This window comes from Lontra canadensis, unplaced genomic scaffold, assembly GCF_010015895.1.
Source record: "Lontra canadensis isolate GAN:19392208 unplaced genomic scaffold, GSC_riverotter_1.0 scaffold163, whole genome shotgun sequence".
In the NCBI taxonomy this organism is placed as follows: domain Eukaryota; kingdom Metazoa; phylum Chordata; class Mammalia; order Carnivora; family Mustelidae; genus Lontra; species Lontra canadensis.
Window position 1 is genome coordinate 2,079,974 of NW_022631157.1, and position 22,954 is coordinate 2,102,927.

Below are 22,954 nucleotides of genomic sequence, written 5' to 3' on the forward strand. Positions count from 1 at the left end.
TTCTTTTTGTTTTGTCTGGTAAGATCTGCAAACAAAACTGTCTAACATCTACTGGCACTTTCATTTTATAAAGTACAAAAAGAGCAGGAAAGATTATTTCAGAATAAAGGATAGTTTCCAGCAGAGCACATTTAGGTTTGCAAAACAATCATGGTGGGGATTTTTAGTTACTTTGGAGCAGTGACTCCCAAATCTGCCTTCATAATAATATCATTTTTTTAAAAGATTTTATTTATTTCACAGGCAGAGATCACAAGTAGGCAGAGAGGCAGGCAGAGAGAGGAAGGGAAGCAGACTCCCTGCTGAGCAGAAAGCCTGATGCACCACTCAGTCCCAGGACCCTGGGACCATGACCTGAGCTGAAGGCAGAGGCTTTCACCCACTGAGCCACCCAGGCGCCCCCATTTTTTTTTTCATTTTTTTTTTTTTAAACACACACACACACACACACACACACACACACACAAAGCGGGCTCTGGAACTGTGAGAATCAATTTGTCCATTTAAGCCACCCAAACTTTGGAAATTTGTGATGGAAGCCCTAGGAAACTACAACTACAGCAGAGAGTGTCCTTACCCTGCCCCGTGCTGGCATAGGCCAAATGGGGAAACCAGACTTCCACACTCATGAGGCTATACCAAGACATCCCAACACCTCTGCGAATGGCGTCAGAGAAGACCCAGCAGGCAACGTCGTCACCCACCAGGCAGCGATGAGGCCACCCACTTCCCAGGGTGAGGGAGGAGCTGTCCTGGGCCTCTGCCCCCACCAGCAGTAACAGGATCACTCTCCCTCGCTCTGATATGAAGGCTCAGAAGAAACCAGTGGAGACTCCGGACTTTTACCACTACCTAGAGGAACGAGGCCACCCCCACTGCAGCATCCATGGAGACCACACAAGGAACCGGAATGCCCACGCCACCAGTAACAAGGGCTCTCCTCTTACTGTCCATGGAGGCCAAGGGGAAGCTACCCTTCCATCTCCTACGTGGCAGTAATGAGGCAGTGCCCATCCCCTCAATCTTTTCCCGTTGGACTAGTGTCAGAAAGCTAGCTGAAAGGTAAGGTTTAATTAGGATCCCATGTCTCAGAACATAACACAAAATGCCCACGTTTCAAAAGAAAATCACTTGTCATCTGAAGAATCAGAAAGATCTCAAACTGAATAAAGAAAGACAACAGATGCTAACACCAGGCTGACGATTTAAAAGCACCGTATTTGAGCACTCCAGAAAAACAGAACCTATCAACGATTATAGAAACTGAGAAGTGCCAAGATCTGCTGTCTGCATGCTAGGAGCCCAGGAGAGCAGGTGATGGGGTCCAAAGGCCCAAGAGCCAGAGGTGTAGATTCCAGTCCAGATATGAAGGCCCCAGAGCCAGGAGCCCTGAGGATGTCCTAGCTCAATGAGCAAAGAGCAAATTCAACCTTCCTCCGCCTTTTTGTTCTATTTAAGCCATCAACAGATTGGATGAGGCCCAACACACTGGGGAGAGCCACCTGCTCTCCTCAGTCCATCAATTCAGATGCTAATCTTTTCCAGAAACACCCTCACAGAACCACCAGGATGTTTTAATTAGCTATCTAAACATCCCTTGGCCCAGTGGAACGGACACGTAAGACTCCCCATTGCCAAAGCCATGATTAAAATGTTTCAACGAGCACTTACAAACACACTTGAAACAGATGAAAAATGAACAGGTTCAGCAAAGAGTATAAAGAGTCTGGCACAGAAAGAGAGGGTACGGAGACGGTCCAAATGGACGTTTTTGAACGGAAAAATACAATAACCAAAATAAATAATGAAAAGCTCAGTGGATGGGCCCAACAGTAGAAGGGATGTGACAGAGACCGGACTCGAGGGACTGGAAGTAGAACAACAGGAATTACCTAATTTGAATGACAGAGAAAAAAACCAACGTCAAACCAACAAAACCTCAGGAATCAGTGGGAATACACAAAAGATGTAAAATTTGTGTCACTGGAGTCCTAGAAGGAAAAAGAGGACAGGGCTGAAAAAAGTAGTTGAAATAATGGCTAAAAACTTTCCAAATGTGGCACATTACATAAACCTAACATTCCAAGAAGCTGAAGAACCTATACAGGATAACCCTAAACAAAGCCATACAAGGACACATCATAATTAAACTTCCAATAACTAAAGACAAAAAATATATATATATAGAAAGCAACTACAGAAAAATGACACTTTATCTACAAGGAAAAACAATGAAAATGACAGCAGATTTTTCATCAGAGGCCATGGGAGGTCACGTAATACTTTCTAAGTATTGAAAGAAAAGAATTGTTGGGGGTACATGGGGGGTTCTGTTAGTCAAGTGTCTGACTCTTTTTTGTTTTTTAAAGATTTTATTTATTTGATAGAGCAAGAGAGAGAGATCACAAATAGGCAGAGAGGCAGGCAGAGACAGAGGGAACCAGGCTCCTCACTGAGCAGAGAGCCCCGATGTGGGGCTCAATCCCAGGACCCTGAGATCATGACCTGAGCCAAAGGCAGAGGCTTAACCCACTGAGCCACCCAGGCGCCCAAGTGTCTGACTCTTGATATCAGCTCAGGTCTGGATCTCAGGGTCATGAGTTTAAGACCCCTCCCCCCACCAGCACACACATAAACACACAAACACACAAAAGAATTTTCAACCTTGAATCCTATGTTCAGTGAAACAACCTCCAGGAATAAAGGGAAAATCAAAACATTCTCATACAGAAGAAATCAAAGAGAATTCTTCACCAGCAGACTTATCATAAAAGAATGGCTAAAGGAAGTTCTTGAAATAGAAAGGAAATAGTAACAGAAGGAAACTTGGAAGAGCATGAAGGAAAAAGGAACACAGTAAGCAAAAATATAGATAAATACAATAGGCATTTCTTCTCTTGAGTTTTCTGAAAGTTTTTTTTAATGGTCAAGGCAACATTGTCTAGTAAGGTTCTAAATGTATATAGAGAAAATATTTAAGAAAAAAATTTGCTGTAAATGGAGAAAGATAAAGAGATGTAAGGATTATTTCACTTGAACTGATGAAATGATGACACCAATTAACTGGTTAAGTTTTATATTCCCTGCTCTCTGAAAGTGGAGTGTTCCTACAACACTTTTCATAAGCTCAAACGGGGTAAAGTGAACAATATCCCCTGCTTTCTGAAAGTTCACATTACGCCGCTTCACTTTACCGAAGACCTACATTAGTACCTGTTTTCGCTAACGCAAAGAAATCCAAACAGGACTTTTCCTGATTATTAAAAAAGCCATGACCATACTAATGTAGATGTAGATATAGCTCCACATAGATCTGTATAAACACACATACACAATACACATATGTAATATATATAATACACATATATTAATGTATATATATACACAAATATACATGTGTGTTTATGTATATATGTATGTTATATATACATATTTTTTAATACCTAGAACAGTTACTGAAGAAGCTACACAAAGAGACACTCAAAAACACTACAGATAAATCAAAATGGAATTCCAAAATATGTTGAAGCAACCCATGAGAAGGCAGTAAAAAGAAAGCCATGGGTGCCTGGGTGACTCAGGGGTTAAGCCTCTGCCTTCAGCTCAGGTCCGGATCTCAGGGTCTCCGGATAAAGCCTTGCATCTGCACTGGGCTTCCTGCTCAGCAGGGAGCCTACCCGGACCCCCGCCCCACTTGTGTTCCCTCTCTTGCTGTCAAAAAAGAAAAATGGCCAACTTAAGCCCTAACATATCAATAATAAAATTAAAAGTAAATGGTCTAAATAGACCAAACAAAACTTGGAGATTGACAGAATAAATTAAAAACGAAACAAAAAAAAACCCATGACTCAGCTGTATGCTATCTACAAGAAACGAACTCCACATATATTAACATAGAAAAGTTGAAAGCACAGGATGGAAAATACGTATCATGCAAACATTAATTAGAGGAAAGTAGAGGTTAGATTATTATCAGATAAAATGGACCTTGGAGGAAAGAAAAATACCAGAGACAGAGAAGGACATTCTGACAAAACAGTCAATTCTCCAAAAAGATACAGCAATCTTAAGTGTGTATTCATAAGACAAAGGCGCTACAAAAGATACAAGTCAAAAACTGAAAGAACTAAAAGGAGAAACAGACGAATGAATGCAGTTACAACTGGTGACTTTGACACTCCCCTCTCGAGAACCGATAGAGCAACTAGACAGAAAGCCAGCAAAGATATAGTAGAACTCTACAAGATCAAAACATTCTACCCATTAATAGTAGAATATGCAAGTCTTTTTTTTTTCCCCTTAAGATTTATTTATTTATTTATTTATTTGACAGAGAGATCACAAGTACACAGAGTAGCAGGCAGAGAGAGAGGGGAGAAGCAGGCTCCCCGCTGAGCAGAGAGCCCGATGCAGGGCTCGATCCCAGGACCCTGAGATCTTGACCTGAGCTGAAGGCAGAGGCTTTAACCCACTGAGCCACCCAGGTATCCCAGTTTGTCAGTTTCAAAACAAACACGCCATTCGACTTCTCCGCAGCCCTCAGCCCCTCACGGAGACCTCACATACCATGCCTCTCGCCACGACACACACAGCGCTCACCTCCACGAGAACGCTAAGTTCCTTCCCTTCTGCTTCAGATGCCAGTGCTGGGCTTCACAAATTTCTGCTCACCTTTTGAGATGGACTTTGCTCCCCGAGATCTTCAGGCAGAGACAGTCAGCCTTTCCTTTCTCAGTGCCATTCCAGCACCTGCTACCTTGGATCCCGTTGGTGATTCTTATCTATCCCTGAGCCTTTCCCCTTAGTGTCCACTCTTCCTGGGAGCACAACGGTTACGAGCGGGGGCCGCAGAGTGCATCAGGTCTGGGCTAGGATCCCGACTAGACTAGTTACCGGTCCTGACCTTAGATAAATTAGTTCACATCTCTTGAACCTAAGTTTTATTGTCTGTAGGGTGAAACAACGGTAATAACAGGATAGTAAGGAGCACATGTGGATTAAATGATATAATAAATGTATTTTGAAAATTTAGCATTTGTGCCTGGCACAGAGTAGGAGCTCAATAAATGTCAATTCTTATAGTTGTTAATTATCATCACCTAAACTCTCTCGTCCTTCCAAGCAACGCAACGGATTTGCAATACAGGGTTCCTTTATCTGTTTAAAGAAAATGAGTTGGCTTTGAACAGAATTGTAAGTTCACAGTTCAAGGGCAGGGGCACCTGGCTGCCTCAGTCAGTGGAGCACGACTCTTGATCTTGGGGATTGTGGGTTCAAGCCCCATGTTGTGTGTAGACATCGCTTAAAAATAAAAATCTTCAAAAAAGAAAGCAATATTTAAATTATTTTCAGAGGTCAAAATATTACAATCCACACCCATCTAGAATTAAGTTAGGTTTTAGTCATTTCTGCGAAAAGGCAGATCCTATACATATAAACTTAAGACATGACTCTCCTGTGGAGGATAAGAAAAAAATGACATTCAGTAAATATTTGACAAATGAAGGGAACGAGATGAAGATGTTCTGGAGAAAATAATCCATCCGCATTCATTCAACCCAACATTTACTGTACACACGTTAGGTGTCAGGCACTATGTTCGGTATCAGATACACAGAATATAAGAAAGTATAAGTAACTTGTCACAAGTTACAACGATACCCATATTAAAATGACCGGAGAAAGGAGCGCCTGGGTGGCTCAGCTGGTTATGCATCTGACTTAAGGTCATGATCTCAGGGTTCTGGGATCAAGGCCCCCGTCAGGTTCTGCACTCAGTGGGAAGTGTTCTTTTCCCTCTGCCCCTCCCCCAGTTTGTGTTTCCTCTCTGTCTGTCTCTCTCTCTCTCTCTCTGTCTTTATTGGACAGAGAGAAACCACATGAGCGAGCACAAAGAGGAGGAGGAGAGGAAGAGTTGGAGAAGCAGGCTTCCTGCCAATCAGGGAGCCCAACGTGGGGCTCGATCCTAGGACTCTGAGATCATGACCTGAGCCCAAAGGCAGATGCTTAACTGACTGAGCCACCCAGGCACCCCAATGAAAAAAAAATATTTAAAAAACAAACAAGCAAACAAACAAACAAAAACCAGGGGCACCTGGATGGCTCAGTGGGTTAACCATCTGCCTTCTGCTCAGGTCATGATCCCAGGGTCCCGGGATTGAGCCCCGCATCAGGCTCTCTGCTCAGCAGGGAGCATGCTTCTCCCTCTCCTTCTGCCTGCCTCTCTGCCTAGTTGTGATCTCTCGCTCTGTCAAATAAATAAATAAAATCTTTAAAAAAACCAACAACAAACAAAAACAGAGACACTAGAAATCCTTTTCTCCCTTTACCTAAAAGATTTAAATTGAATTCATCAAATCTCACAGAAGAAAAAACACACACATTTAACTTTTAGTTTTTTATTTTGTTTCAGACAGCTGGACGAGGCATCTACATTCTAGCACATCTTAACAATCACTAGACAAATGAAAGACGGCTGACTTATATATAAAAAGGCAAGGGGAAAAGGTCATGATTGTCTAACAGGGAATCTGAATCCCCAAATAAATTATCTTACAAAAATATCAAACTTGCTTTTCCACATTTGTACTGTTAAAAATGGAGGAAAAAAAATTCACATTAAAAAAAATCTGTAGGCTGGTATAGCGAGTTAAGATAATCATTTTTACATACTAACTAGGTCCTTCAAATAAATATCTTAAACAAATTTTAAGTCTTTCAAAAAAAATAGGTCAAGTATTTATCTTATATCTGTTTGGTCCACTAAAAGACCGTTTATAAAACTGACATTAAACTGGACTGTAGCTCATACCCTACGGGTAGTAACATACACATCGCTGAGGCTGGCTATGCACATGTGCGCGTTACATATATGTGAACGGCTACTGCTGTAATTACATACCACTTTCATGAGTAGTTCTACCCTGTAAAAATCCTCTAGTCTAGCATGAATCGAACTGTACTGAGAGAAAAGAGAAAATACTCTGCCTATTGTAGACATTTGCTCCGTAATTTTTAACACAAGAATTATCACACTTTTGGGACTTTAAAGATGACTGAGCGTGAGACAAAATTCAATACTGCTTACAAATACCTAAATATGGAGAACATATTCACCGCTCATGCGGACCGCGCACAAGTGATTGTAAGTTACAGAACTCCAGCTTCTGCTGCTCTAGTCCTACTCTTTGATCCTAAAGTGTTACATGGCCTGGGATCCTTAAAAAAGATAGAAATTTAATAAGATAATGTTACATTAAGTTTTTCTGTTTTAATAATCAACTTTTTAAGAAGTACACAGTGGAAGGGTGTTGGGCTTCCTGTATCTCCTCATACTTTAAAAGCCAATTTCATTTTTATCATGATGCTGATATTTCAATTAACACTACGCTACAAGACTGACTGCACTACAATTTTGTCCACAATAGTCAAATCTCTTACCGCTAAAATACTCCAAAATAAATCCAGTCAACAAGTTCCATTTCCAATGGCTTAAATGAGAGATGAATCTAACAATTTTTTTGGAACCAATTACAATTAAACTCAGCTGACGACAGCTACATTTAAAACCCTGCAAAACCAAAACCAATCACCCAAAAATCTAGAATACCAACACTTTCCATCCAGGATAGAAAAACGAACAACCAAAATAAAGAGAACCACAAGACTGCTCAAGTAACCAATCAAAAACCACCTCTCTGTTATTTGAGCTAATAGTTACTCGAAGCTTGAAGTTTCCTCCTTCGTTATTATTGGTGGATCCTAGAGTTACAGCTTCAATGTCAAATGTGACAGTGGACCCAGAAGTAACTGCTGGCAACTGATTAGTCATTTCTTTTCCATTTACAAAAACTGCACCTAAAATGTTAAAGTAAAGAGTCATTTACATGTGAGCGATAATGAAGAATGGAAATGGATTCTAGATTACCGATAACACAGGTAATTTCCCAACTCAGATCAAGAAAACATTTTAGAATGCCAACTGGTCAAAGAGAATGCATTTCAACATGGTAATTAACCCTCATCCCCGTGGCAGGAGAAAAAGTTAAAGCTTTAATCATATTTTAGAATTCTGATCCAGGGTTCTACTCTTCTAGAATGGAGACCGAGTTTCCCACATGGATGGCATCAAAAGAAACTTGACTCCATTATAAAATTATATCCTATCGAATAGCAATATTGTTGCACATGAAATAAACAAGAATCTTGTTCTACCTACTGCTTGACCCACACCACAACATATTAACACATCTGGAGAGGGGATTTCAAAAGTGTGATTACTGTAGGGGTGCCCGGGTGGCTTCATTGGTTAAGTGTCTGCTTTCAGCTCAGGTCATAACAGGGTTCTGGGATCGAGCCCCAAGTTGGGCTCCTGCTCAGCGGGGAGTCTGCTTCTCTCTCTCCCTCTTCCCTTTTCCTTCTCCTCCTTTCTTTCACAAATGAATAAATAAAATCTTTTTAAAAACAAAATTAAAAAAAAAAAAAAAAAACGTGTGATGACTATAGAGTAAGGGGCCAAAGAACCCTAGGGAGATATAACAAATTAAGTAAACTCTCTCTTCAGTTCACCAATTGTTGTTGAATTCAGATGACCTATGCACACGGAATCCAGACATAGATTGCCTAGTGCAAATCCCAACTCAGTCACCTCTGAGCTATGGGAGTTTAAGCGAGTCACTCAACCTCTCTGTGGCTTGGTTTTCATCACCTATAAAATGGGTAGAATACTACTTCCCACCTTGACAAATTGTTAAAAGGAGTAAATGATTTATTCTTTGTAAAGGGAAGAGAGTAATGCCTGGCACATAGTAGCCATACAGGTATGTCATAAAGACTTAAACTTTCTCATCTCCTGCTACAGACGTGTGGTGGCTGGGACAGATTCACATCTTACTCCAGCAATTCACATACTTTGAAGAGAATAGCAGTCGTGCGTCTCTTACCATTTGTACTGATGCACACGGCTTGGTCCCGCTGCAGAGAGTCGTATCCATTCTGTTTTTCTGCACACACTCCTATACTGTCTCTTCTGTCTGGCTGCCCCACGGTTTCAACTCTGGAAATGAGGTAGAGAGAGATCATTAATCGTCTTCTTCTTCTCCTTTTTTTTTTTTTTTTTTTTAATAAATATATCTAACCATCACTAAGGCTAAAAAGAGCAATCTCATCCAACTTGCTCTTAATAATACCCAACGATAATTTAGCAGTCCTTAAATTCCAGGCACTAATCTAAAAATTTTTTATCTATATCAAACATCTCATTGAATTCCCCTAATAACCCATGAGGTAGGTGCTCTTATTACCATACCCATTTTATCCATGAGAAAAAACAAGATTAAAAAGAGGCTAAGTAACCTGACCCTGTTCACCTGGCTGAGTGCTGGAGCCAAGACAGGAATTCAGGCATTCTGACTGTAGACGCTATGGTAGCTATTCACAGCTACGACAGCTCATTCCCATTTTTATGTTCTGGCTCTAGACACACAGAAAACTTGTAATACTTGCCATAGTAAGACATGTGACTGTTACTGTCTGCCATCACACCTAAACCTTCAAAGTGAGAGTCTATGCAGTGGTTTGATTACTGTTTATCAACCATTAAAAGCCTCTAAAAATAGACATAACTTTTAAAAAGTAAATAAAATAGTTACTAACACATTTTGCTTGCCTAACATCATATGTGGAAGGTTCAAGCATTTCTTTTTCTGTTTTAGTCTCAAAATACATCCTTATGCACTCCAGAAATAGGAAACTTACATATAAAGTCAACCTGTATCTCTACTACCAGCTGCATCTTTCCCTCCGTTCCAGAAAGCCAGATTTTGCAAGTATAGAAAAAGAAAAATTAGCAAGGAACAGAATGTAGCTGTACCAAGGGAAGATGTGATTATTTATACTTGTTATGTCCTGAAAATGTCTTTTGTTACAAAGTGGTAAACATGTAGGATCAAAATAAATATGTGGGCAGGTTTCTGAAGTCATTTCACTTAGTTCTAAACTAGCAATCTTAAGAAGTAAGGAGAAGAGGAGACTGATGTCAGCAAGATGGCAGACTCCTAAGTCCCAGTCCTCCTTCTACCACAGAAACACTGCTTTAACAATGATACACAGACCAAAAAACCTTTAGGAGATTTCCAGAATCTAGTTAAGAGGCTGCAGTCCCTCAACGGACCACAAGCTGAAAACAGCTGCAGTGAAATGGCTAAGAAGAAAAATTTCACTTTCCCAAGTCAGTCCTTCTCCGAAGCTACACAGCTCAGTGCCTGGCAAGAACACCCGGGATTCTAGACTTTTCCTTTGGGACAGAGAGAGAGAGGAGTGGAGCGTGCATCCAACATTCCAGCTCTTTGGAAAGTTGCCTGAAGGACGGATTTCTGTTGCGCCTCATTTAGAGCACGGACAGAACAAGCACAGTACGGTTGCCTGAATGCTGCTAAGACCAAAGAAATGAAGAGGAGTGGCATCTAATAGCCAGTACATTTTGGGTATGACTCAGAGCAGGTGCATAACTTGAGGCTTCTCTCCCTGGGAGGAAGAGAGAACTGAATGTGCTTCTGCACTAGCTTTTCACAGGGATGCTCAAAGGGATGCTATCTGTCTCATTGGATGTGGGCACTGATGGGGAGCTGGCAAACTCTGGATGCCTGGTGGCCACTGAGTACAAGAGAGAACAGGGCTGCTTGCTGCTGTACATCAGAGAACAACGAGTGCCAAAAACAGGCACCAGAGGGAGCAAGAGATACGAGTTCCTGAAAGACCCAGGAAGCTCTCTGGTTGAGAAATTGTACACGCTAGCACAGGGAAGTCACATCCTCCCAAAAGAGGTGTCAGAGGCTCCCAGCATCTCTAACTGAATTCATCTGCGAGGGTCTTTTCCAGCATAAAACCAGGTTAAAAACGGGGAGAGGTGGATGTTTTCTCCTATGTATAGATCCCAACACAAAACTGTAACACATTTGGAGAAACAGGAACACATGGGACAAATAAAAAACTAAAGGTGCCCCCAGAATGTTCATTTAAAGAAATAACAGTGGAGGGGCACCTGGTGGTTCAGTGGGTTAAGCCTCTGCCTTCGGCTCAGGTCATGGTCTCAGGGTCCTGGGATCGAGCCCCGCATCGGGCTCTCTGCTCAGCAGGGAGCCTGCTTCCCCACCTCTTTCTGCCTGCCTCTCTGCCTACTTGTGAGCTCTGTCAAATAAATAAATAAATAATAAAATCTTTAAAGAAATAACAACTGAAAATATGGAGCAGGAAATGGACATTATTTATTTATTTATTATTTTTTAAATATTTTATTTATTTGACAGAGAGCTAGAGAGAGAGCACAAGAAAGCAGAGCGGCAGGGAGAGGGGGAGAGAGAGAAGCAGGCTCTCCGCTGAGCAGGGAGCCTGATGCGGGGCTCGATCCCAGGACCCTGGAATCATGACCCGAGCCGAAGGCAGCCGCTTAACCAACTGAGCCACCCGGGAGCCCCAGAAATGGACATTTAGATTCAAGAAGCCTAACAGACACCAAATAGGATAAACCCAAGAAATCACAGTGAAACACATTATAATCAAATTGTCCAAACTCAAAGACAGAATTTTTAAAGTAGTAGGAGAAAAGTGACTCATCATGTACAAGGAAGCTCACATAAGACTAACAGTGGGGGGACCTGGTGGTTCAGTCAGTTAAGTGTAAGACTCTTGACTGATTTTGGCTCAGGTCATGATCTCAGGGTCATGAGATCAAGCTCCAGTCGGGCTCCACACTCAGTGGGGAGTCCGCTTGTCCCTCTCCCTTACCCTCTGCCCCTTCCCCTGCTCTCTCTCAAATAAATAAATAGCAGTAAAAAAAAAAAAAAAAGGCCTTTGATGCATTGAGAAAAAAAAAATCTTGGAAAGAAGAAAAAAACTAAGTGAATAAATTACAAAGTAATTCCTAAAAGCATATGTCACTGAAACGGTATGTGATAAAGAAGACAAGCACAACATAAAAAGTTTATAAAAGTTGCTCTGAACATGGAACAAACCAGGGAAGTAAATAGCTAATATATCTGAGACACAGAATTATTTTCTTAGTTCACTAAGAAGTAGAACAAAGGTTTAAAAATCACTGAATTTTTAAGTTGCAAGACAAGTAGTGAGGACATCATAGCCTCAGACACTGCTGTAGCTGTTCTCTCACAGAAAATTAGTTTTGTAAGAAACTATATGAAAAAGAAAAATGCTATACAAAATAATTTATGGTAGCGACCTCCTCTACTCCATGTACAACTGAAGTACAATTAATAAAAAATTAATTTACACGGGGCACCTGGGTGGCTCAGTGGTTAAGCCCCAGCCTTTGGCTCAGGTCGTGGTCTCGGGGTCCTGGGATTGGGCCCTGTATAGGCCTCTCTGCTCAGCAGGGAGCCTGCTTTCCCCTCTCTGCCTGCCTCTCTGCCTACTTGAGATATTTCTCTTTGTTGGATAACAGATAAAATCTTTTATTTATTTATTTATTTTTAAAGATTTTATTTATTTGACAGAGATCACAAGTAGGCAGAGAGGCAGGCAGAGAAAAAGAGGGGGAAGCAGGCTGAGCAGAGAGCCCGATGTGGGGCTTGACCCCAGGACCCCAGGATTATGACCTGAGCCGAAGGCAGAGGCTTTAACCTACTCAGCCACCCAGGCGCCCCACAAATAAAATCTTTTAAGAAAATATTTTTTTAAAAAATTAATTTATGAACAAGTTACTAGAAATACATCCTCTGATACAGTAAAGGAGTAGAACATCCTGGGTAATAATTTTTCTTAAAGGTAAAATATTCTGAGAAAACATGCCCAAAACAGGAGCGATTTCAATGGCAACTAGAGGGCTAATCCGCTATCCCTATTACTCTGCACTTTGGCTCACTTTGTTTGGATTTTTTTTTTAAAGATTTTATTTATTTGACAGACGTAGATCACAAGTAGGCAGAGAGGCAGGCAGAGAGAGAGGAGGAAGCAGGCTGAGCAGAGAGCCTGATGTGCGGCTCGATCCCAGGACGCTGGGATCATGATCTGAGCCGAAGGCAGAGGCTTCAACTCACTGAACCACCCAGGTGCCCCACTTTGTTTGGATTTAAGTGACACATTCTCGTTCTTACACAGTTGTAAAAGGTTTTCCTTCAATGCTTGGAGCAAAATCCAAAAATTCAGTTGCTTTGCTGATAAATATATGAAAAATATCCAACTTTATGATAAATGTAAGAAATAAAATGAAATTTTTATTTTAGCCTAGCAGCTACAGACTGATTAGAAACAACAATACTCAATACTGACAAGTATGACATCGATTACATTGTTGCAGTGACATCTGTCCCCTCGCACACTGCTGAGAAGATTGCAGAGTGCTTCCAGGGACACAGACAGTCTGTGTGTCACTAACAGGAAAACTAGCCCAAGGAACAGAGAATGAGCCTTCTATCAACAAGATCCCTGCCTGGCTTGTCGCACCAGGAATAAGAGAAAGAAGAGGTGCCTTATCAAGTCATTGGAAAGAAGGATTTCTGAAATATATCTGAAACAGAAATACACTGATCACTATACAAATCCTAAATACCTTTTGTCCTGTCTCAAAACAAACCTGGTAACATGAATGGTCCTCTATCTACTACAGAAATTAGAAATCTTCCAAAAAAGAAAATTCTAGGATGGCAAATTGGTGAGTTCTATCAAACATTTAAGGAAGAAATAATACTAATTTTACACCAACAGTTCTGGAAACAAAAGAGGAAGAAACACTTCCCACCCCAATTAACTTTTTTCTTTCTTTAAGATTTTATTTATTTATTTATTTGACAGAGATAGAGAGCACAAGTAGGCAGAGTGGCAGGCATAGGGAGAGGGAGAAGCTGGCTCTCCGCTGAGCAGGGAGCTGATGGGGGGCTCGATCCCAGGACTCTGGGACCATGACCCAAGCCCAAGGCAGCCGCTAAACTGAATGAATTACTCAGGCGCTCTCCACCTCACTTTCTAAGGCTGGTTAAAACCAAAACCAAAACATCATAAGAAAAAAAGAGAAATAGCTTTCTCATGAAGAGATATAAAAATCCCCCAAAAGTATTAAAAACAAAATCTGGCAGTATATATAAAGACAATATAAGACAAAGTGGAGGTTCTATGGGGAATGCGAAGCTGGTTTAATGTTCAAAAATTTATCAATTTAATTTACCATATTAACAACAGAAAAGCAGCATAATTACATTAACAAATGTATAAAAATTATTAGACAAAATTAAACATTCACTTATGGATAAAACTCCCAGCAAAGCATAATTAAAAGGGAACTTTTTATTTTGTTTATTTGAGAGAGAGAGAGTGCATAAGTGGGGGAGAAGCAGAAGGAGAGGGAGAAGCAGACGCCTCATTGAGCAGGGAGCCTGATGTGGGGCTCAATCCAGAGACTCCGGGATCATGACTTGAGCCAAGGGCAGACACCAACCAACTGAGCCATCCAGGCACCACAAGAAGGGAACTTTCTCAACCTCACAGAAGGGATCTACAAAAACCTACAGCTCGGACACCTGGTTGGCGGTCAGTAGAGAATGCGACGCTTGATCTCAGGGTTATAATTACGTTCAAGCTTAATACTGGGTGCAGAGATTACTTAAAAATAAAATCCTTAAGAAAACAAAACAAACAAACCCTACAGCTAGCATCATCCCTAATGTGAAAGACTGAATGCTTTCCTGCTAAGATGTGGAATAAGCATGTAAGCTTTCAACACTGCTATTCAGAACCACACTTCTTATAATAATAATGTAATGAGACAGGAAAAAGAGAATGACAAAACAATGATGAAAGACATTTTTTTAAAAACTAAATTAAGAAAATACCGTATCCACGGATTGAAACAATCAAAATATTAAAATGCCAATTATTCCCAAACTGATCTATAGATTCAAGTTAATCTTGATTATAATCCCAGTAAAAACATTTTCTTAAAAATAGACAACCTGAATCTAAAGTTAAATAGAAAGAAAGAGGAACTAGAATACTAAAACAAAAAGAGAAGGAAGTTGCAAGAATCCTACTACTTGATATCAAGACTTACTATAAAAGGTACAGTAATCAAGATTATAGTTCTGGGAAGGGGCGTCTGGGTGGCTCAGTGGGTTAAGCCTCTGCCTTTGGCTCAGGTCAGGATCCCGGAGTCCTGGGATAGAGTCCCGCATCAGGCTCTCTGCTCAGCAGGGAGCCTGCTTCCTCCTCTCTCTCAGCCTGGCTCTCTGCCTACTTGTGATCTCTGCCTGCCAAATAAATAAATAAAATCTTAACAACAACAACAACAACAAAAAAAAGATTACAGTTCTGGGAAAGGAGAAACACACAGCTCAATGAAACAGAGTCCAGAAACAGATCCCCACACATATGGCCAATTGATCTTTGACAAAGGTAAAAGGCAATTCAATGGAGAGAGGACAGTCTTTTCAACAAATAGTGCAGGAACTACTGGACTAGATTCTAAACAAAACTGAATTCAACCCATATTTCACATATTACACTAAAAGTAATTCAAAATGTCTCACAGATCTGAATATAAAACTTAAAAACATAAAGCGTCTACAAGAAAACAGGAAAAAAATTTTTTTTAAAAAAGATTTTATTTATTTATTTGACACAGAGAGAGCACAAGCAGGCAGAGAGGCAGGCAGAGGCAGAGGGAGAAGGCTCCCTGCTGAGCAAGGAGTCCAATATGGGACTGGATCCCAGGACCCTGGGATCATGACCCAAGCCAAAGGCAGATGCTTAACCCACTGAGCCACCCAGGGACCCCACATAGGAAAAACATCTTGTGACCTTGCATTACAGCAAAGACTTCTTAGGTACAATACCAAAAGCACTGGATGAGTGCATAAATTGTATTTCATCAAAATTAACAACTTACAATCCATAAAAGAGATTGCTAAGAAAACGAAAAGACAAGCCCCAGACTGGTTAAAAAAAACAAGAACAGAAGACTTATACTCATCAAATTTCAAAATTAAAAAAAAATTGTTCTAAATAGGCAATAGATTTTAAAAGACACTTCACCAACGAAGATATACAAATGGACAGTAAGTGAGCATTGGAAGAGATACTATCTTTGGCTATCGAAAAGAAAATTAAAACGACAATAAGATACAACAACATGTATATAGAATAGCTGAAAGCAAAAATAAGAGGGGGTAGTCTGGCTGACTCTGTTGGTGGAGCGTGTGACTCTTAATCTTGGGGTCGTGAGTTCAAGCCCCACACTGGGTTTAAAGATTACTTAAAAGAATAAAATAAAATATTTTTGAATAAAAGAACATAAACATGGGGTGCCTGGGTAGCTCAGTGGGTTAAAGCCTCTGCCTTCAGCTCAGGTCATGATCCCAGGGTCCTGGGATGGAGCCCAGCATCGGGCTCTCTGCTCAGCAGGGAGCCTACTTCCCCTCCTCTCTCTGCCTGCCTCTCTGTCTACTTGTAATCTCTGTTAAATAAATACATAAAATCTTAAAAAAAAAAAAAAAAAAGAACATAAACCACTGACAATACCAAATGCGGGTAGGGATGAAGAACAACAGAAAATCTCATAGGTGCTGGTGGGAATGGAAAATGGCATGGCCACTCTAGAATGCAGTTTGATAGTTCCTTAGATAAACCCAGTCTAACCCAGCAATCACAATCCAAGATGATCCATTTAATCTAAATTTTTTTTTAAAAGATTTATTTGACAGACAGAGATCACAAGCAGGCAGAGAGGCAGGCAGAGAGAGAGGCTCCCTGCTGAGCAGAAAGCCTGATGTGGGGCTCAATCCCAGGACCCTGGGATCATGACCTGAGCTGAAGGCAGAGGCTTTAATCCACTGAGCCACCCAGGCGCCCCTAATCTAAATTTTTTGATCTAAAAACTCTCCAATCTGGCTCTTTCCACTGAATTCCAGATTATCCAACTGTTTCCTCAGCATCTTCACTTGTAGGTCTAATAAGGAACTTAAATTTAATATGTGAAAGAACAAAATGATTATTCACCCAGAAATATGCTCTTCCTACAGTCTTACAAACCTCAGTAAATGATAATTTTTCCCAACAGTTACTTAGACCAAAAACTTGTCACACTTGACTCGGTCACATTTGACTCACCTACCACAACCAATCTACTAGTAAATCTGGCCAGTCCTCCCTTTAAAATATATCCAGATTCAGGGGCACCTGTGTGGCTCAGGTCATGATCTCGGGGTCCTGGGATTGAACCCCACATCGGGGGCTTCTCGCAGGGAGTCGGCTTCTCCCTCTGCCCCTCCCCTCTACTCGTTCTCTCTCCTTCTCTCTCTCAAATTGATAAAATAAAATCTTTAAAATATATATAGATTTGACCAGATTCTGACCACTCATCATTACCTCCACTGCCCCATCGTGGTTCAAGCCACCATTAGCTCTCACCAGCATTATCGCTATAGCTTCCTGACTAGTCTCCCGGACTGTATCCATACCACTTCCCAGACTATTTTTCACACAGCAGCCAACCGACTTGTAAATCATAGGTCAGATGAGGTTAGCTCTATGTCCTCCAATGGCCTTCCACCTCACGAAGTCACAGCAGAGTCCTACAGGGCCAGACTGTCAAGATTCGAATCTTGGCATTAGTATTAATAACCTGCACAACCTCAGGCAAGTTGCTTAATCTTTTTTTTTTTTTTTTTAAAGTAGACTCCATGCTCAGTGTGGAGCCCAACGCGAGGCTCAAACTCATGACCCTGATACCAAGACCTGAACTGAGATCAAGAGTTAGGCATTTGGGGAACCTGGTTGGTGGGGGCGGGGGTTAGTCAGGTAAGTGTTTGCCATCCCTCTCCTTCCCACTCGTGTTCTCTCTTGCTAACACTCTCTCAAATAAATAAATAAAATCTTAAAAAAAAAAAAAAAAAAAAAAGAGTAGGGTGCTTAACTGATTCACCCAAGCCCCCCAAGTTGCTTAATCTTTTGACATCTCAGTTTCCATATATATAAAATATATCTAATTCATGAGAATGTAATGAGGATTTATAGACATCAACTCATTAAGCACTTAAGAACTAACACACAGGGGGGCCTGGGTGGCTCAGTCGGTTGGGCATTTCCTTTCGGCTCGGGTCACGATCCTGGGTCCTGGGATGGAGCCCCACATTGCGCTCCTTGCTGAGCAGGAAGCCTACTTCGCCTTCTGCCTACCACTCCCTCTGCTTGTGGTCTTTCTCTGTCAAATGAATAAATAAAATCTTAAAAAAAAAAAAAAAATCTACTAACATATAGTAAGGTTCAACAAATCCTAGCTGGCTATTAACATTTTGTATAGTCTAGCTCAACTTGTGAATTCATGAAAAGTCAAATGGAAAGCATGCTCCTGTCCCCAAAATAATGGAACATAAACCTGATTTGGTGAGGCCTGTCTTGTTAGGGGGAGGGATGGAGATCTCTGCAGTATCAAATATCCTCCCTGTAAATGGGCACAGGTGACCTCCAAAAGGGTATTTCTTTGAGTAATTAAAAATGAAATATAGGGACACCTGGGTGGCTCAGTCTGTTAAGCATCCGCCTTCAGTTCAGGTCAGGATCCCAGGGTCCTGGGATCTAGTCCCACACTCCTTGCTCAATAGAGAGCCTGCTTCTCCCTCTCCCACTCCCCTCCTTGTGTTCTCTCTCATGTGTGCTGACAAATAAATAAATAAAATCTTTTTAACATATGCATTTTTTTAAATGAAGAAAAAGAGATATATACAGCCTGCTCAAAGGCTTTTCCTACCTCTCTGACCATACTGCTTGTCTCCATTAACCTGATCCAGACTTACTACTTGCTCTCTGTATTTTTTCCTGCTCCATATCTTTTTCTTGCTTTGTTTCCCCACCTGAATTGTCCTTTCCACCTCTAGCTGCACTAAGCCTTCACCAATCCCTCAAATAAAGTAACTTTTCCTTCCTCTGCATTGCAGAGCAGTCTAGATCTTTTTTTTTTTAATATTTTAAAGATTTTATTTATTCACTTATTTGTGAAAGACAGACAGTATGTGTGTCGGGGGAGGAGAGGAAGAGGGATGAACAGACTATACCCTGAGCTCAGAGCCTGACACAGAGCTCAATCTTATGACCTGAGCTGAAATCCACAGTCAACCCACTGAGCCACCCAGGCGCCCCTGGATCTTTCTTACACTAATTTATAAACACACTACTCTATGTTGAGTCGAAGATTCTGGGGTTTTTTTTTTCCCCCCTTTTTTCTTAAATGCCACATTCCCAGCCAAGTACTATAGATACCATCTGAATGGAGAAAAGGTTGAACGAAATCCCTAGCCTCATTCAAAGACTGGAGTTGATTAGAAGATCTGTCCTTACATTTTAGAAAAGTAGTTTAAGGCAGAGAGAAAATGGGTAGGAAAAAGGCCTAAGAAACATTCCTTAGATTATTTGGAAGAACTGTTATATGTGAAGACTTCAAAGCAGATCCACCTTCATGATATCATGAAACACTCCATCTAGAGACAAACTAAAAGCCAAAGTATATAATCTTAAAGGCCATCTACTTAGGAAACCACCTGTCTTACCTCACCCAAGTCTTTATAATCAAGAGTCGTGGGGGAAGACTCTTCTGTCTGGCATTCCCATATCGGTCATAAGAATCAAACTCTAAACTGAAAGGACTGTGTATCATATTCCTAGAGGAAACCACTTTAGCAAAACATAAAACCTAACAAAGCTGTATTCTCCCCAGGACAATGCATTCTCTCTCAGTATAAGGAGAAACCAACAAGATTTCAAAGACTCTAAATTAACTTTTTTTTAAAGTTTATTTAAGTAATCTCTACACCCAATGTGGGGGCTCGAACTCATGATCCCGAGATCAAGAATCACATGCACCTTTGAGCCAGACAGTCACCCCAAAACAAATTAACTTCCTAGTCCTAGTAGGGACTATGCCTTATTCCTAATCTTCTCAGGAAAGATTAAATTAGTAATTTTTTTTTTTTAATATGAGGAGCTAACAGTTAGAATTGAAGATATACCTGGTGATGAAAGAAACCAGCCTTATACAGAAAAAGACTCTTTAAGCTCAAATTTATTCAGAAAAGGGCACGCTAACACTTAACCAAAGGTAAGCATTAAACCAAATGGCCCCTTTCTAACAGTTTTCAACCACAGCATTTCTAAAGTAAAGCCTCCAAATTCTTGGACACTTCTCCCATCAAGAAGCAGGGTCTATGGGGTGCCTGGGTGGCTCAGTGGGTTAAGCCTCTGTCTTCGGCTCAGGTCATGATCTTGGGGTCCTGGGATCGAGCCCTATGTGGGGCTCTCTGCTCAGTGGGAAGCCTACTTCCCCCTCTCTCTCTGCCTGCTTCTCTGCCTACTTGTGACCTCTCTGTCAAATAAATAAATAAAATCTTAAAAAAAAAAAAAAAAAAAAAAAAGAAGCGGGATCTATGTCCCTTCTCTGGGATCTAGACTCTGAATAAACGGTAGAACGTGGTAGAAGTGATATTATGTCAACTTCTAGGCCCAGGCCTTAGAAACTGGCAGCTTCGGCAGCTTCCATTTCCTATCTCTTGGGATGCTCAATCTTGGAACCCAGCCACCATGCTGTGAGGAAGCCCAAGCAGCCCACAGAGAGGCCTGCACGGGGAGAGACACCCAGAACCGGAATCCATCTGCCAGCCATGTGACTGCGCCATCTTGAAAGCAAACCCACCATCTTGAATCAAACTACTGCAGCTACTAACACAGAAGCAGAGATGAGCTGTCCTCACCAACCTCTGCAAACTGCAGTTTCCTGAGCAAAATAAATGACTACTGTTTTAAGCTTCGAGTTTTGGGGTGGTTTGTTACACAGCGATCAGTAACTGTATGTTCTTTTAAAGAAAAGGTTTATAACAAAAAATAGCTAGACTGTTACTGGCTCTTGATTCACCACCTCACGTGACCTGTGGGGAGGTTAAGAGCACAGACTTTCTAGGCTAGACTGGCAGGATTTGAATACTTAAAAGTCCCATGGTCCCTGTGCTTCTGTCTCTTTATCTGTAAAAAGAAGACAGTAACCTCCTAGGCTAGGAGGATTAACCAAGGCTGTTTGAAAGGACGCTGTTTTAAAGGAAGCAGGTGGTAGAGAGGAGAAAGTAAAAATACGGTTAAAAAACAAAACAAAACAGTAAGATCAGGAAATCTTGGAAGCAAGGAAAGGGAAAGTAGGACTGTTCAGACAGAAAATCAAGAAGAGGCCTGGCAGGAGGGGGTTGCTTAGCAGACCTGGCCGCCAAATGAGACCGGGCTCTAGAGACTGGTAGAGCCCGCCAGTAACAGGTTTCTTGGCTTCTACAACTCTGCGCATTCCAGCAACTTCAGCAGGAACGGACTGAGCTGAGTGACAGGGCACTGCCTGCAGGAGTAGAATCTTCTTTCTATCTGTGAGGCCTTCACACACCCTCAAAAAGCTGAATAAAGTTTTACCTTCTGTACTCAAGTGGACCCATGTGCTCCTCCCCCATAGAGGCCACCCTGCACCCCCATCTTCTGGCTTCACTGCTGATGCCTGCAATTCCTTTCAACAGGGAAAGAAGACATTTCCATTCCACATTCCAAAGAAAAATGACAAAAATGCAAAAGTCTGGCTACGGTAATAGCAGAATGAAGTTGGAGTTAATCACCCTGCCAAGTGGGACCTGGTTAGACATCTTTGGAAAAGGAGGAAGAACTAATGATTTCTTGAGGCCTACTAAATGCACTAAATCCACTTAACTACCTACAGGTAGTAAGTGGATTTTCATCCATTTGGGTAATTTCCAATGTCTTAAATACTTACTGAATGACAGAAAAAAACAAACCGGAAATATGCCATCTATTAGACCTTCCTGTGTTCACAGAGGAAGGATTTAAAATCAGGGGAGCATCAGGTCACCGTGATCGGGGGAAAGGGTCATAGAGGAGGGAAAAGGAAAAGAGGGAAGCATACAGACATAGACAAACTATAGACTGCAACACTAACTAGAATCATGTTTACTCACTCTGCTGTGAAAAAGACAAAAAGAAAAGATACAGGCTAGCTTGGCCACTTACCAGCGATGTGACTCTAGGTGAGTGACTTAACTTCTGTGTGCCTTAGTATTCCCATCCCTAAAGTGGGTAATTACACCTATTTCATTGGGTTATTCTAAGAATCAAATGAGCGGATATAAGGGCTTAAAGCAGAACGTCACGTGCAGTAAATACTATTTAATTATTAACTGCAATTGGTATTACTATGATCACTACGGTTGCTGAGACACCTGACCTGAAGAGATCAACTCAGGAAGCCCTACCGTTAGACGGCAGTGCAGTGTTCTCTGGACAATCACTACCGGCAGTGTTTCTAGAAACAAAGGACACGAGCCATAAAAGGGCTTGTTAGCATACAGAACTCATGAATTCACCTTTGGGAAATAACTAAGTGGACTTCAGGTACTAGATTTTTTATTTCTTCCTCTCTTTGTCAGTATTTTTCTGGTTAGTAAGTCATTCTTTATAATTTAAGGGATGAGAGAGATAGAAAATGAGACAGAGTGGGGGGATGGGGGAGGCATAGGGTGGCTGGGTGATGGACACTGGGGAGGGTATGTGCTACGGTGAGTGCTGTGAACTGTGTGAGACTGATGATTCACAGACCTGTGCCCCTGAAATAAAACATTATTATGTTAATAAAATTTTAAAAAATGAGACAAAGTATAAACTAGTGCATTCTGAAGCTGATGACAGTTCAAATGACTTGGCTGGTGCAGAACACGCCCACATTAGCTTATGTGAAGCTTTCAGTTACTCTCCATGCTTCATATGACACGGGACTGGGAACAGGAACTTGGAGCCAGCATTCACCATAAAACCTCATGATCTCAAGGCCTACAAATTAGAGGAGAGTTTGCTACCCTAATTTTCCAAATCAAAACTGTGGGTGCCTGAGTGGCTCAGTAGGGTAAGTGTCTGCCTTCGG

General features: G+C 41.3%; 1 protein-coding gene across 1 annotated transcript in view; it reads right to left on the reverse strand.

Moving 5' to 3' along the window:
• Nucleotides 1–7,136: 7,136 nt before the first annotated feature.
• Nucleotides 7,137–22,954, reverse strand: part of CRLF3 (cytokine receptor like factor 3) — a 37,186-nt gene continuing 21,368 nt past the window's right edge. Inside the window, exons 7-8 of the mRNA XM_032845316.1 lie at nucleotides 8,943–9,055; nucleotides 7,137–7,857 (exon numbers count right to left, since the gene is read on the reverse strand). Coding sequence (XP_032701207.1) covers nucleotides 7,601–7,857; nucleotides 8,943–9,055 — 370 coding nt within the window. The 3' untranslated portion in view covers nucleotides 7,137–7,600. The remainder of the gene's footprint in view (nucleotides 7,858–8,942; nucleotides 9,056–22,954) is intronic.